Raw genomic sequence first — 16587 nt, 5'->3', positions numbered from 1 at the left:
AACATTGACTTTAAAAAAAAAAAAAAAAAAAAAAAAAAAAAAAAAAAACAGACCACTGAAATAACATCAAAGGATCAAAGTTTTGATCTTTACACGAAATGGTGGCCAATTTTTTCTCAACTATGCATAAAGCACTATTCATAAATATATCTTAGCAGGTAGCAGGTAGTCCAATTATAGTCGATTTTCGATTCGCATAAAGTTGACAAAAGAGAAAGCCATCCTCAATATTCTCAGCAGATTCGGTTTGGACAATCGTACACTGTTGCCAAGTAGACACAACCGTCTTGATCTTCTTACACTGTTGACAAATACACCGATCTTCTTCCGCATAGCTGGACTACAGTTGTACCAACTGCACTGAGTAATAGCCTGAGCAATCCTTTCATTGCAGCTGTTCAGCCGCTCAGATTGGATCGTCAAATGAAAATAGTTGAGCAGGGTCAGTAGGAACTCCATGGTTATTTTGAAGAAGTTGAACATGGGCAAGTGTGACATGTAGGCCATCTGGTAGAATGCTAACAGCCAGAGAATGAGTAAGGGCAAAAATATAAAGCTGTAGAATGTCACCGCGTAACGCCTGTACTGGAAATGGAAAACAAGAAGTAATTGATAAAGTGTCGCTTGGTCATTAGGAGACCACGGGTTCAAATCCTGGTCAAGAGATGGACATATGTAATTTCATTGTCTTCACAAAGCTGTATTAGCTGTGTACCCCGAATTGGAAAGACAGGACAGGAAAAAACTTTCAAACAGTCAACATTTGCAGCGTGCAAGTATAGTGTGCTACATATTATTGTACTGACTTATAGAGGTTGCTTCTCTTACCTTGACCATAACATAGTCTAACTCCTGTTGTCTCCTGTTGATTCGTTGGAAATAGAAATCTGGGTAGTTGTTTTTCGTCCATTGTTTGAGTTTGAGTATTGCATCTTGCTTACTAATCTCAGTCATGTCATTTCTGAAACATTAAATTTAATACCTGCATTATTTAGGCAATAACCTGCAAATGACCAGTGGCCAAATAGTCCAAATACTCGTATTTTCATGGATGCATTATGAAACATAACAAGCAAAAAGTCAAGAAAAACTGAATTTTCTTCAAAAGGATTTAAAAGTTTTAAGACCAGTTCCTACCTAATAAAGATAAAAATGTAATTATATCTGAAACATTAAATTTAATACCTGCATTATTTAGGCAATAACCTGCAAATGACCAGTGGCCAAATAGTCCAAATACTCGTATTTTCATTGATGCATTATGAAACATAACAAGCAAAAAGTCAAAAACTGAATTTTCTTCAAAAGGTTTTAAAAGTTTTAAGACCAGTTCCTACCTAATAAAGATAAAAATGTAATTATAATATTGGGAATAAAGGGAGAACGGGCTCTAGTCTTGATTTAAAATCATTACATGAAAGTAAAATCGAAAAATCAAATCAAGAATAATAAAAAACTGATTATTAAACAAATTAGGTAGGTACAATGGTACATAGGTACTGATCGAATAAACTACGGGCTAAATAATTCCCGGAGGGACGGGCCCAGCTTGTTACCTTTCTTTATCTTATTATCTCTCCCTCTTTCGTCCCTCTCTCCCGTCTTCTCTCTTAATATATCCATCCCCCTCCTTTTCTGCAATGCTCTTTCCTTTCTACTGCCCTTCTCCTTATTCCCTATTTCTCTTCATTTCTCCTTCCCTCCTTTTGTCTCTCGTTTATTATTCCTCTCTCCCTTGTGTGTTGTTCAAAGTTCCTAGATGTTAGTTTGATTTCTGCGCCCAAGGCAATCCTATTTTAATTAAGAATTTTGAGTTTCTCCAGCAAAACTAAGTTTCAAGGTAACATCATGCTTCTAGCTGTGTGGTTTATGAAATTCCATCCCTAACATGATTATAATATGTAGGTACATAAATGCTGAATTTCCTACTTGAAAACAAACAAAAATAACAATAAAAACAAGTTAAACAAGTATGTTTGGAGAACATAAGAGTAAGTTTCAACCAAGAGTAAACTTTTGCGGATTGACTCCAAAGTATGGAATTCCACATGTGAAAATGGGAATTTTCGTTCAGAGATACATAGGTACAAGTTTAGCCTGTTTATTGTGTATTATTATTATTACTACAGGTGAATTTTATTACTATTATCATTATCATCATTATACAACTTTAGTTTAGGTTTAGGTACCCCTTTCCAGCTTTCCACACTTTTCCTGGGAAAAATTTATAATCTACTGAGACCGAGGTCGTCAGGAGGATAACGATTTGTATGAACGCCCTCTAATTATTTGAGTATGCAATGTGCAACAGACAAAATATTAGTGGAGATGTCACCTTTACTTTTCTTTTTACATGGTTTTTTTTTTTCTCAGACGTTTAGATTTACGTGTGCATCATTTATGTCGTCTAACAAAAACCTACGTTTTTCTTGGCACCTGAGTGCTGGAATGATACTATATATTTTGACGTTATACCCAAAAAGACTACCATTTTTTTAATTTAATTTTTTCAATGCCTGTGATCTATTAGAAAACATCGTGACAGGCGAGTTTTAACCATTCAGTTACCGATTCATAGCTCATATATGCTCATATTAAATTTTCAAAATTTCTGCCTTTTTCAGGGTTCGAACCCACGATATCCAAGTCTTCTCCATCGATGCCAACTCAAGCCAGACGAACTTCCACACCTGACTGTCCTAATCCTGCCGAGCCTATAGTAGAGGTATGTTGAACTTCATTTACTGTTTTACTTTTATTCTGAACAGAAAAGGTTATCTCTCGGAACAGTTACCTTTAATTTCGGTACCTGTGTTCTTACGGTTTCTAAAAAATAAAAAATAAATAAAAATGTGTGTTTCACCGCCATTTTGATTTCGTAGCAATGAAACAACTGCTACACGAGACGAATGTGGCCTGTATCGTAGCATGTCCATCCCGTAGTATGCCTCTTATCAGATGGGCGAGAAGAGACACAATACTTCCCATTTAGGTGCTGAGTCAACACGAGAACACCAGAAAGCAGAAAGTAACCCGTTGAAATTTTTGCAATCGAAAAACGAGTACAAATTTATGTATTTATATCATTTCTACTTCATTACTTACTTTCTTAATTTTTGACGTTTGAATTATGTACAATTATTGTATTTATGTTCAATAAAAAATTTGATTTGATTTGAGATTACCAATCACCTCAGATTAAACCGATTCTCATCTGAATAATATTTTGTCCTTACCAGCTAATGTGATTTGTTGTGTGAGTGGGCTCAATACCTTCTAATGTTTCTACAGGCAAATATCTAAGAAGTCAGGTGATTCATTGACAGGTTGTGATAAGACGGTGAGAGGCATATTCATATTCATTATTCATGTATGAGTAATATCAGTGTTTGGTTCTTTATTTAGACTGTCGGAAGTCGGGGCCTACGTTCTCCCATTGTTTCAGCAGTAATACATACCTATTACATGGTTTACCTCTCTAAAGGCATTAGTTACATAAGTGCGTGTATTTACTGACAGAGTTGGATGTTTGATTAGTTGATTAGTTAGTGAGAAACGGCATCAGTCATGTTTGTGAAGTCAGTAAAGTCAGAAACGCCATGCGTGTTGATCTGTTGATAGTAAAGTCGGTTGTTTTTTATCGTCCTTAAACAATATAACCATTGGTTATGTTCAGAGATTATTATTATTATTATTATTATTATTATTATTATTATTATTATTATTACAGGTGAATTTTATTACTATTATCATCATTATACAACTTTAGTTTAGGTACCCCTTTCCAGCTTTCCACACTTTTCTTGGGAAAAATTTATAATCTACTGAGACCAAGGTCGTCAGGAGGATAACGATAACGATTTGTATGAACGCCCTGTAATTATTTGAGTATGCAATGTGCAACAGACACAATATTAGTGGAGATGTCACCTTTACTTTTCTTTTATCTCAGATGTTTAGATTTACGTGTGCATCATTTATGTTGTCTAACAAATACCCACGTTTTTCTTGGTAACTGAGTGCTGGAATGATACTATATATTTTGACGTTATACCCAAAAAGACTACCATTTTTTTTAAATTTAATTTTTTAAATGCCTGTGATCTATTAGAAAACATCGTGACAGGCGAGTTTTAACCATTCAGTTACCGATTCATAGCTCATAATATGCTCATATTAAATTTTCAAATAGGTAGTCTAGTCTAAGTACATAATTATGTGATACCTACCTATGTGTAGGTATCTATTTGGTGCGTCTTGAATAATTTGTTATCTGCTTGATCAATCGGGCTTGATCTGGCGAATCCGGAATTAGACCCCTGCACGACACTTGCAGGAGAATTCGGTGCAAAACGGAACCATGGGGCCAAAGTGAACTCCCACTCTAAAAGAAAAGGAAGTGTTGCTAGTTGCTAGAGCTGTGTAAGTAAACACAACTAGACCTAATAATGTAGGTACTGTTAATAGGTAATGCTTTTATTTTTCATGTTAGTAAACCAGTTTTTTTGGTTTTTTGGCTTTATGGTTTTCTGGACAAAATTTGCACTCGCGTAACGCCTGTACTGGAAATGGAAAACAAGAAGTAATTGATAAAGTGTCGCTTGGTCATTAGGAGACCACGGGTTCAAATCCTGGCCAAGAGATGGACATTTAATATGTAATTTCATTGTCTTCACAAAGCTGTGTTAGCTGTGTACCCCGAATTGGAAAGACAGGACAGGAAAAACTTTTAAACAGTCAAGATTTGCAGCGTGCAAGTATAGTGTGCTACATATTATTGTACTGACTTATAGAGGTCGCTTCTCTTACCTTGACCATAACATAGTCTAACTCCTGTTGCCTCCTGTTGATTCGTTGGAAATAGAAATCTGGGTAGTTGTTTTTCGTCCATTGTTTGAGTTTGAGTATTGCATCTTGCTTACTAATCTCAGTCATGTCATTTCTGAAACATTAAATTTAATACCTGCATTATTTAGGCAATAACCTGCAAATGACCAGTGGCCAAATAGTCCAAATACTCGTATTTTCATGGATGCATTATGAAACATAACAAGCAAAAAGTCAAGAAAAACTGAATTTTCTTCAAAAGGATTTAAAAGTTTTAAGACCAGTTCCTACCTAATAAAGATAAAAATGTAATTATATCTACCCAATTCGTTCCAATATCTGAGTTTCAGTGATGTAGGTCCCATGTGCAATGTCTGTGTAGAAGATGCTCTCCCCATATTTATCTCTATGTTCAGCACCAATCAGCTTGACAAATTCAGCTAGCATTTCATACTGTCCTAATAGAGATGTTGGAAACACTATTTGGAGGAGTATCCTCTCAAACACCAGGGTCAGTATGACTACAAGTCCATAGACATCAAATAAATACAAAATGACAAAGTATTTCATTTCACTGACATCGATGAAACTTGGGGTCCACATATTGAAAGGTAAAATTCTGGTGGGATATTTCCTCCTGTACAGGGTGCGTATTAAGTTAAGATTTTCATCTGATCTGGGCAGGAATGTCTGGCTCAGTAGTCCCACCAACATGAGGATACAAAACACCAGGAACATTCCTACTTCGTAGCATTCCATCTTGAGATACTTCCTGTGAATCTTCTTGTTAGTCACTTTGAACACTTCCTCTTGAAGATCAAACAACTCGATGATCTGATTCAGTCTCGTGTTGTAGAATACAAAATCCACAACGCAGCTTGAAACCAAGGCGCTCTCATAGAGCCTTTGCAAGAACTCGGGTAGATCTTGGATAGCGTGAATGAAGGTACTGGCAACTTGGAGAGACACTGCAACGACGAATACTACACAGAGATATTTCCTATAGACATTGTTGTGTAATTTATTCATCCAGGGATATCGATGAAAGTTGGGTATGGAAATGAAGCCACATACATGAAGTGGTATAAGGTACACATGGCGTCTTGCTTTGGAATACTTCATAATATCAGAAACGAGTTCATGGGATCCAATACGTATTATACTTTTAATTTCATCCAAAGCTTTTTTATAAATTAAATTCAATTCGCTATATCGATTTCACCATTCACCAACTAAGCTAAAACCAACATTTTCACCAACTAAGATAAAATTAAAGATTTTTTCAATAGAGTTTGACCTGTTTATGTGCACTTGAAAATGCATAATATCAGAAACGAGTTCATGGGATCCAATACGTATTATACTTTTAATTTCATCCAAAGCTTTTTTATAAATTAAATTCAATTCGATATATCGATTTCACCATTCACCAACACACCAACTAAGCTAAAACCAACATTTTCACCAACTAAGATAAAATTAAAGATTTTTTCAATAGAATTTGACCTGTTTATGTGCACTTGAAAATAAAATGAAAATTCAAAGTATCCAAGGTTTGACTAGAAACGTTAGAACTTTATATGCTGATACTTGATTCAACGTGGACGAACGCAAATTGAAAAGGTTAAATTTTAGTTCTTCGACAACCAGCGAAAAATTCCGCCTCTTCAAAAATTAGGGCTTCTAATACCACTAGAATACTACCCTCAGAAGTATTCTACTATCTAATTATTAAAGTCGGATAGAAAACAAACACAAATTAGGGAATGAATTGAGTTATTTTGAATTATACGTATGGTCTGAGAATTTTCCCTTGCTTATATTTATGTACGACTAGAAACGTTAGAACTTTATATGCTGATACTTGATTCAACGTGGACGAACGCAAATTGAAAAGGTTAAATTTTAGTTCTTCGACAGCCAGCGAAAAATTCCGCCTCTTCAAAAATTAGGGCTTCTAATACCACTAGAATACTACCCTCAGAAGTCTTCTACTATCTAATTATTAAAGTCGGATAGAAAACAAACACAAATTAGGGAATGAATTGAATTATTTTGAATTATACGTATGGTCTGAGAATTTTCCCTTGCTTATATTTATGTAGCTTACAAACATGGTAAAGCTCGTGACATCAAGCGTGCCGGGAGGCGCGCGAACGTCAAGAGTTCGAAGCGCCGCCCGGTCTATATTAACACGAAACAGAATTTCATCGTTTTTCGGCATTTTTAGCTCAACTTTTCTCCCACTTCCCTTTAACTAGCAAAGCAAATTTTATTTGCAAATTAAGCAAATTTTATTTGATATTCCTGGTCGGACGTGAAAATGGATGCGAAATCTCCCAAACCCGACCTTTCTACGATTTGTTTAACCGTTTTTCTGATAGGCTCAAAAATCTTGAAAATCACGAGCGAAATCTCCCAAACCCGACCTTTCTACGATTTGTTTAACCGTTTTTCTGATAGGCTCAAAAATCTTGAAAATCACGATTTTTTTTTTCTTTTTACCCAAATCCTTTAATCACACCTACAGCCCCGGGAGCGCCCAGCGCGACCGTAAACAAAGGAGCGCGAAGCGCGACTATATGCACAAAAAATTCCCGGAGGAACGGACCCAGCTCTTTTCCATACATAATGCCCAAATCCTCTATTTTGTCCGTTTGAAAGACAATTCGTTACATTTTCTCTCCGCAGCGCAGGCGCAGCTCAAAATTTCCCTAAAATTAGGCAACCTTCTGGCAACATTGAACTATGAACCTAGGTTCAAGCAAATGAATGGTTTTGACAACAGACAATCTTTTAGGTGTATAAACTGGTCTAATGAAAACTGAATGGAGTACCTAGTGGTCAGTTTATCAATAGGAAAATACACTTCTAGATTACCAATCACCTCAGATTAAACCGATTCTCATCTGAATAATATTTTGTCCTTATCAGTTAATGTGATTTGTTGTGTGAGTGGGCACAATACCTTCTAATGTTTCTACAGGCAAATATCTAAGAAGTCAGGTGATTCATTGACAGGTTGTGATAAGACGGTGAGAGGCAATCTAAGAAGTCAGGTGATTCATTGACAGGTTGTGATAAGACGGTGAGAGGCATATTCATATTCATTATTCATGTATGAGTAATATCAAGTGTTTGGTTCTTTATTTAGACTGTTCACTATATTTAGACTGTCGGAAGTCGGTGCCTACGTTCTCTGTAGTCTCATTGTTTCAGCAATCAGCAAGAATACATAATATTTATACATAGGTATGTAGGTATTATACCTGTATGGTTTATGTACCCCCCTAAATGCATTAGTTACATAAGTGCGTGTATTTACTGACTGAGTTGGATGTTTGATTAGATGATTAGTTAGTGAGAAATGGCATCAGTCATGTTTGTGAAGTCAGTAAAGTCAGAAACGCCATGCGTGTTGATCTGTTGATAGTGAAGTCGGTTGTTTTTTAGCGTCCTTAAACAATATAACCAACCTAGGTAGTCTAGTCTAAGTACATAATTATGTGATACCTACCTATGTGTAGGTATCTATTTGGTGCGTCTTGAATAATTTGTTATCTGCTATATCAATCGGGCTTGATCTGGCGAATCCGGAATTAGACCCCTGCACGACACTTGTAGGGGAATTCGGTGCAAAACGGAACCATGGGGTCAAAGTGAACTCCCACCCTAAAAGAAAAAGAAGTGTTGCTAGTTGCTAGAGCTGTGTAAGTAAACACAACTAGACCTAATAATGTAGGTACTGGTAATAGGTAATGCTTTTATTTTTCATGTTAGTAAACCAGTTTTTTTGGTTTTTTGGCTTTATGGTTTTCTGGACAAAATTTGCACCACCATTTTCGTGTTCCTGTTAAAAAGACCTTTACTTTGATATATAGGTCGACCAGGTTTGGATAAGTCCTTCTATGGGGACTGACAGACAGACCGACCGAGTGACAGACACCGAAGCGAGTACAATAGTCCGTCCCTTATACCTTTTTATTTCTATTGTAATAAAAAAGGAAGGACGGACAAAAAAAAAAAAAAAAAAAAAAAAAAAAAAAAAACAGTTTCAATTTTTTGCTTTAATTTTATTTAGAACTTTCCGTAAGTACCGACTAGTACCTGTGGAGGTGAAATAATGTACCTGTCTTTTTTCCCCATTCTGGGTGAGAATCGTGGGAACTTCTGTGAGAGATTTCTTTTTGTAAAAATAGGGCATTAAAAAATTAGCATAGAGGAAGAGGGAGGAGGAGGAGGAGGAGGAGGAGAGGAGGCGTAAGAAAGTGAGAGCCCTGAAAGTGAGAATCCTGCGTAAAAGTGAAGCATCATCTACATAAAGGTGGAGAGAAATCATTCTTTTAAGGTGATGGTGGGGCGGGGGGATTTTGAAAGTAAAAGTCGAATGAGGCATCCTTCTTCCTCCAAGTTTTTAACATGGAGGAAGAAGATGAATAAAAAGAGAAGAAGATAGGGAAAGGGAGAGAGAGAGAGAGAGAGAGAGAAGAGAGAGGAGAGAGAGAGAGAGAGAGAGAGAGAGAGAGAGGGAGGAGTGAGTGAGTGTGTGTGAGAGAGAGAGGGAGTGAGTGAGAGAGGGAGAGAGAGAGAGAGAAATATAGAGGCCGACAGACCAAGAAGAAAGAAGGAGATAGAAAGAGACTTGGGTAAGGTCTCTCTTCCTTCCTCCCTCTCTCCCTCCTCTCCCCACGTAAGCGTATCTCTCTCCCTCTCCTGAGACAGGAGGGATGGAGAGGTACATAAGATAATGGAGGTGTGGGAACGTAAGCTTTTTCACGGGTCTAAGCTACGCGCTACGTGAAGTTTGAATCTCCTTTGAATAATGAATATTCAATTTGTCAGCCTTTCCTTCTTAACCTCCTACTTTCTTTTTCCTGCTGACACTTATTAAGTAGGTATTAGGTTGCTGATTCGGTTGGAGAACTTGCAATTTTGCTGAGATAATATATATTTTTAGCAACCTATTTTTAGCTAAGTCCCCTTTAGAGATGAACTATTCATTTCTAACGAAAGTCACAACTTTGGGTCGGGTTTGTGTTTTTTTAGATGTTCAGCCGTGCAATGTGTATTTCCCATTTTATGAATTTCCTCAGTGGCCTGTCCTCAGCTTCTCAGGACCGATTCTAGATAGTTTGAGGCACCGTTTTTTTTTTTTTGTCGCTCAGTCATTTTGCATGCCAGTCTAAGCACTCTAGTAAATATGTACGAAGAAACTTAATACGTTCGTCCCCGGGGCGCATATAAATTGCAGGAAAGTTCACATAAGTGAAGATCATTGACATTTATTGAATCACTCTTCTCAATGGAAGACAAACTGTTACGCCACAGGCGAAATTTTTCCAATAAAATCAAAAGCCACAATATTATCTTGAAACACCCTGAATGAAGCTTGTTGCTATTTTAAACACCCTGTACGAAACTTGTTGCTATTTTAAACACAATTTTTCATCTTTAGATGTTTAAAATTGAAAATGGGAAGAAAGTTTTCTAGAAAATATAAATGGAAAAAACGAAACAAGGGGAAAGGAAGAAGGGAAAGTAGGAGGAGAAAAGGAAGGAAGAGGGGAAAAAGGGAGGGAATAAGCCCTTATCTTGTAATATTAAACGTCTTCAGGCAACAGAGAAATGCTCGCAGGGGAAGGAGGAGGAGAAAAGGAAGGAAGAGGGGAAAAAGGGAGGGAATAAGCCCTTATCTTGTAATATTAAACGTCTTCAGGCAACTGAGAAATGCTCGGAAAAAAAAAAAAACAACCAAAAGGACTCGAGAGAAAATAAATAATCATGGAAAATAAAATAAATGAAAAATGTTGCCCTTTTTTGTGCCAAAGAATTTCAAAGGTAAAATTTGTATAGGTATCCCTAATGCCTTTAAAGGTCGCTTTTGACTTTTTGCGAGTGAAAGGTTTTGGTGTTCAAATTCAAAGTTTATGTGAATAGAAAACAGTGGAGATGCTTTATTTTTTATTGAATGTTGAAGGGGGGTAATTTTGGAATGTGTTAAAGTGACTACCACAGAAAGTGTAAGATTGGCGTGGTATTGAGTCAGAAAATTGCGGAGCAGGGTGGAATCTTTAGACGTTTTAGGTAATGTTTTTTTTTCTCTCTCTCTCTCGACGGGACGGGTATTTTACTATTGATTCGCTGACAAACTACTCACCTAGCGGCTCCTCAAATTAATTTCACTCAACCTGATAGAGCCAACTAGACAACCAAAGATAGTATATTGAAGACAACAATATGAACCTTCGGTTGGTGCGTAGTTGGTACCGCAAAATGGTTTAAAATATTTTCAAGGCCCCCAGAAAAGACTGTCAGAGCAAGGGAATAGAAATTTAAACTGTCCCAAATTTGTTTGCCCTCGAATATTAATAGTTCTCCCTGAGATTGTCACAATAGATCAGTTGCGCTTACTTGGGTAATGTTTCAAAGTTAAAAAGCTGGGAAAATGAGGGATTCCGGAACTTTTCTTTTTCTTCCACGCCTTCTAGATCCCGAGATAAATCGATTTAAAAAATTCCGGTTCATCTTGAACTCTGACGTCACGGCATACGCTCCCGTACGCGATGACGTCACATAAAATGTTCCAAGCAAAGCTCTCTCACAGGCAACACATTAATCTGTTTGTGCGCATGCATTTCTGCGCAATTCATGTTTGTGCGCATACGTTTCTGCGCATCTCCTAAAGTCTGACGTCAGAGTTCAGGACTCTAACGGAAAATAAAAATTGAATTTTCGACCTTTTACAATTATTTTTTCGGAGTTTTGACCTCAGATTTGGATTTTTCACAACTTTTTTCATAGAAATCGACCTTTTGATCATAAATTTTACCCAAATGCAACTGCTCCATTGTCTGCGCGTGACTAAAGACCAGATTGCTCATAAATTAAGCAGGTCCAAAATTACAACAAAATGACCACATTAAGTTGAGTTGTATGATGTCCACTAATTTGGTCGAGGTAAAAGTATGCCTGTATTCTTATTGGCCTAATCAACTACCCACTAGTATTTGGTTATGTCTATTAATTGTTAGTCACGTGGTAACCCACGTTATTGACTGTAGCAAATCAGTAACCATACTGTCTGTTATCAACGATCTCTGAATTGTGAAGCGGTTTCAGGAACCATATTTACGCGATTTTCACCACTAAGTAAATGCGACAATAACCCTATAACATTATTAGCCGACTATCGGTATCCTAACAATTAAAACCATGTGGTCTATAACTGTCCTGATCAGTGCAAGAATTCGCACTATTACCTTCAACCTATCAGTTACAAATACCAGGGTGGTACACTACACTACAACACTTCAGTCTGTGAGTCTACAGAGGTCTACACTGCACATATCTGATATTTCACGCTGCACTGAATTCTACCTACCTATTGTTTTGTTGTTAGGGAGAAAAACTCTCACTTTGTAAAGAAAAAAAAAAATAATAGAAAGTAAAAAACAAGCAGGAATATTCGGTGTAATTGCCAAGTAGGTCATTCCTATACAACAGAAAATACGACCTGCATAATTTGATATATGCAGTCCAAAGCTATGTCGGAGCTTTGTCTAAAAACGAGGCATTAGCAATTATCGTGATGTTTTACCCAAAAAGTTCCTAGTGCTTAGGCCTTTTTGCATAAAACCGCGCAGTTAAATGTGATGTTATGATGTGTAATCTTGATCCCGGCTAAAAAGTAAGAGAGAAGAAAGTATTGAAGAGGAAAACAGAGCAAAGAGAAATGAGGACACATCATAATTATTGGGGATTATGATTCCTGGAAATCAAGGCCACGAAGTATAACAAACTCCTTCTTCTTCTTCCTTACCTTTTCCCGTGTACAGACGGGGTCGGCGTTTTTCTTCAGCCTCCCAATCAGCCCTAACTAGGGTGAAGGGTGATTGCTTTGGGCTGGTTTTGGCTACAAATTTTACGAGTGGATGCCCTTCGCACTTAACCCTTGCTATTTCTTTACGAATTATAACAAACTAATGTACTCGTATGTAATTGCATTGCCTTCTGTTTCCAGAGCCCCAGTGTCCCGATGGCACGCGCAGGGTGGGTTCTACGCACGCTCCTACTCAATGACGAGTCCGGTACGCTAAGAGACCGCAAGACCTCCGGGGGCAGAACCATAGCCAGGCGATGTGCCTCTGGTAGCGAACTGGTAGACTGGCTGATGAGTTTGGCACCCTCTCTGGCGGTGAGCAGACAAATTACCACCGGCATGTGGCAGGCGCTGCTCGAGGAGGGAGTCATTTATCACGGTAAGATTAGTTGTTTTTTCTTTTCGGAAACGGAAACGATTCCGATGGAGAGGATTTACTATAGTCTATATTCCGGGGGCAGAACCATAGCCAGGCGATGTGCCTCTGGTAGCGAACTGGTAGACTGGCTGATGAGTTTGGCACCCTCTCTGGCGGTGAGCAGACAAATTACCACCGGCATGTGGCAGGCGCTGCTCGAGGAGGGAGTCATTTATCACGGTAAGATTAGTTGTTTTTTCTTTTCGGAAACGGAACCGATTCCGATGGAGAGGATTTACTGTAGTCTATACAGGCGCTATCACGTCAAAAGATGAGAAAAGAGCTTCAGAAGAGTTGAAGTTTCGAAATGCAATTGTAAATAATAAAAATACTCTGATCTGTCTGAGAATTTGAGCAATCTAGCAAGATTACTTTGCCCGTCCCGAACCGCAGTCAACCACCATGAGAACCTGTGCTTTACCTTAGAATCATGATAAACCGGTTGTAACCTCCAGCTAGCCAGGCTGGTTATGGTTTGGCTGCTCTGATCCCTATTAATAATCCCACAGCAAGACGCTGGTCTGCTCCCTGTTTAAGGTCCCCCAGCCACCCAGATTCAATCCTATTTAATGTGGTTAATTTCTCCCACTTATTTTCCAGTAAACGGAGAGCAAGCATTTCGGGACAAATGCATCCTGTACAACTTCTGGCAGGATAAGGAAGGTAGTTCGTCACAGGCCACTGCGCAAGATATTGCTGAAGCTGAGGAACATCTGGAGGAAGCGCTACTTGCGCTAGCGAGGCGCGCTCCGGACGCCATTCTGCGCTACATTCTCAGAAAACAGTAAGCGCTCTGAAATTCTTGATTTTTTTTTTTCGAGATTAAAGAAGCTTCAAAATCGCTACTTGCCTCGCGAGTACATGCTCCATCTAGGTAAATATGTATAACTTCACACGTGCACAAGTTAAAGGAGCATAAAAGTTCAACAATAATATTATGATTTTATTCTTTGAAATACCTATTGTATGTATTCTCTTTTTCTTTAAAATTTATACATAGGTATTCACTGTCTTCTCTTGTTTGAAATATGTGTTAGAAAGGATCTCATGTAGGTATCATGGAAAACTCCATTCGAGTTTGCTATACGAGTATTTCCTAATATGACGTTTAACGTACACAATGCTAGCAACAGAATACCTAAAACAAGCTTTTGTTATTTCTCTCTCTCTCCCTCCCTCTCTCTCTCTCTCTCTCTCTCTCCCCCTTTCTCTCTCATTTCCCTTTCTCTCTCTCTCTCTCTCTCTCTCTCGCTCAGGGAGTTTGATTTGGGAATAAGTGTTTGCACAATAAAATATTATGTGTTGTTTAGAAATTTGCAATTCAAACTGGTACGAGTATGTTTTTTTATTATTTTCATTTTTTTATTTTTTAGAGAGAGAAATAGAGGATAAGGAGGAGGAGGAGAAGGAGGAGGAGGAGGAGGAGAGACAGATAGGAAAGTAGGGAGAGGGAGGTATAAAAAAGAATGAATATGTAGATATAAATAAAACAATGTTTTATATTGTTTTATTTTCGATTTCAATGTGATGGAAGTAGGAAGAAAAGGGGAATAAGGGGATAACACTTTAGGTATCATCTAACGTGGTACTCTTATAAATATAGGGCGCTAGGAAAATGCAATTCAAGGATATAACTATTTGGAATTTTAGATATTACATAGGATAACATTCAGTGGCGTAGCGTGGTCTAAAGTCAAGTGTAAGGCGTGTAGGACAGGTGAGGGGACCAAGGTGGGGTGGGGGCCCAAAAAAAATGTCATTATTTAAACAAGACGGTAAAACAACAAGCAAGCGAGGGAGGGAGAGAAAGTCCCGGGAGAAAACACTCGTTGCAATTTTCAAAACGAAATAGGGGAAGTGGAGAAGGGGGAGGTAGGAAACAAGATAAACAAATAGCGGGATGAGGAAATACTTGGGAAGAGCTAAGAAGACATTAAGAAACAAGAGAAAAGGGAGAAAGAGATAACGGGAAAGAGAGGGAGAAGGCAAGGCAGTTAGAAGGAGGGAAGGAGGTAGGAAACAAGATAAACAAATAGCGGGATGAGGAAATACTTGGGAAGAGCTAAGAAGACATTAAGAAACAAGAGAAAAGGGAGGAAGAGATAACGGGAAAGAGAGGGAGAAGGCAAGGCAGTTAGAAGGAGGGAGAAAAAAAGAGAAAGAGGATGGAAAAGAGACACAAAGAGGGAGGGCGAGAAAGATCGAGAGAAAAGCGTAGAAAGAGAAGAGGTAAAGGAGAGCAAGGGAGGGGTAAAAGGGAGAATAGATATTGAGGGAGAGATGAATAGGGAGGTAGAGAGAGGGAGGAAGTAATAAAGGTAATTCCAACAGAGCCCATTTAGATGATTAGGTAGGCTTTCAAATTAGCCGATTTGTTTGTCGTGTAATATTAATTTACTTAGACAAATCGTTTTTTAGACACCTACTACTCTAAAATGATGGGAAAAGCCAGCAGATGCGATTGCCCAGATATGTAGCTATCACGCACAACGTCGCTTAACTAAAATTATCCATTGGGAACTTGTGAATACAACGTGCTATTGTCAACTCTTTGTGTCAAGCCAGCAGATGCGATTGCCCAGATATGTAGCTATCACGCACAACGTCGCTTAACTAAAATTATCCATTGGGAACTTGTGAATACAATGTGCTATTGTCAACTCTTTGTGTGCGTTTTGTTTTCAGACCTTTGGACCGCACTTCCGAGGACCTGGAACAAATATACGAGGAACTCCTACACCTGAAGCCTTTGCATCACCTATCTAATAGTGTGAGGCGGGAACTAGCAGGAGTAGTCATGTTCGAAGCACACCCTCGGAAAGGCGAAATACGTGAGTGATTCAATCAGTCAGTGATTCTATCTAAAAATCAATCAATGCCCGAATCAACTAACCAAGTCATCCAGAAATCGATCTTCCAATAAATCAATCAATCAACCAACCAACCAACCAATATATGAATCAATCAGTCCACCAATCATACAACAAATGAATCAATCAATCATTTAATAAATCAACCAACTACCTAACAAATCAATTAATCAATAAATCTATCATCCAACAAATCAATCAATCGAAGAACCAACCAATTCAACAATTTAGTGATCATTTGCGTATAAAACATCAATTGATCATTTGGTTGTTTGCACATACCTTTCTGAAAAAAAAATGCAGTTTCTTTGTGTTATTATGTCACAACTTTGGTACTCACTGCATTGTAGGATTTTCCCAATATCTCAAAAATCCTAAAATCCAATGTTTACCTACCATGCTGGCACCGGTCGCTACGTGCATTTATATGTCATAGCTACTCATTTTCCTCACGAGGCTGATTGGGCCCCGCAACAGCCAGTCACGGAATCAATCATTTGCATGATACAAATTTCTTGACCCCGCCGGGAATCTAACCTGGGTCTCCCGCGTGCAAGGCGAGCGCAGTGACCACTACGCCATGGGAGCTGACT

General features: G+C 38.1%; 2 protein-coding genes across 2 annotated transcripts in view; one reads left to right on the top strand and one right to left on the bottom strand.

Moving 5' to 3' along the window:
- LOC103514638 (rap guanine nucleotide exchange factor 4-like) overlaps positions 1 to 16587 on the top strand; it is a gene marked incomplete at its 5' end in the record, with an annotated part of 78916 nt that overhangs the window by 52939 nt on the left and 9390 nt on the right. The window contains 5 exons of the mRNA XM_026827551.1: positions 2625 to 2725; positions 12848 to 12951; positions 13171 to 13304; positions 13725 to 13908; positions 15810 to 15955. Of these exons, the coding sequence (XP_026683352.1) occupies positions 2625 to 2725; positions 12848 to 12951; positions 13171 to 13304; positions 13725 to 13908; positions 15810 to 15955 (669 nt within the window). The remainder of the gene's footprint in view (positions 1 to 2624; positions 2726 to 12847; positions 12952 to 13170; positions 13305 to 13724; positions 13909 to 15809; positions 15956 to 16587) is intronic.
- On the bottom strand, positions 80 to 956 carry LOC103514635. Its single transcript, XM_026827550.1, has 2 exons — positions 829 to 956; positions 80 to 585 (listed from the first exon to the last, which is right to left on the bottom strand). Exons 1-2 carry the CDS (start codon positions 952 to 954, stop codon positions 175 to 177), a joined length of 537 nt encoding a protein of 178 aa, XP_026683351.1. The 5' UTR covers positions 955 to 956; the 3' UTR covers positions 80 to 174.

The sequence above is a fragment of the Diaphorina citri genome, unplaced genomic scaffold, assembly GCF_000475195.1.
Source record: "Diaphorina citri unplaced genomic scaffold, Diaci psyllid genome assembly version 1.1 scaffold1193, whole genome shotgun sequence".
NCBI classification, from domain to species: Eukaryota; Metazoa; Arthropoda; class Insecta; order Hemiptera; family Psyllidae; genus Diaphorina; species Diaphorina citri.
The sequence above is the reverse complement of the archived record's forward strand: the minus strand, read 5'-3'. Positions and strand labels throughout refer to the sequence as shown.

What these genes read in the sequence shown, in the direction of transcription:
- LOC103514635 (XM_026827550.1), bottom strand. Translation starts at nt 954, where the DNA reads ATGACTGAGATTAGTAAGCAAGATGCAATACTCAAACTCAAACAATGG. An exon ending in TAGACTATGTTATGGTCAAG is followed by an intron (nt 586 to 828) that starts GTAAGAGAAGCA and finishes TTCCATTTCCAG; the next exon opens with TACAGGCGTTACGCGGTGAC.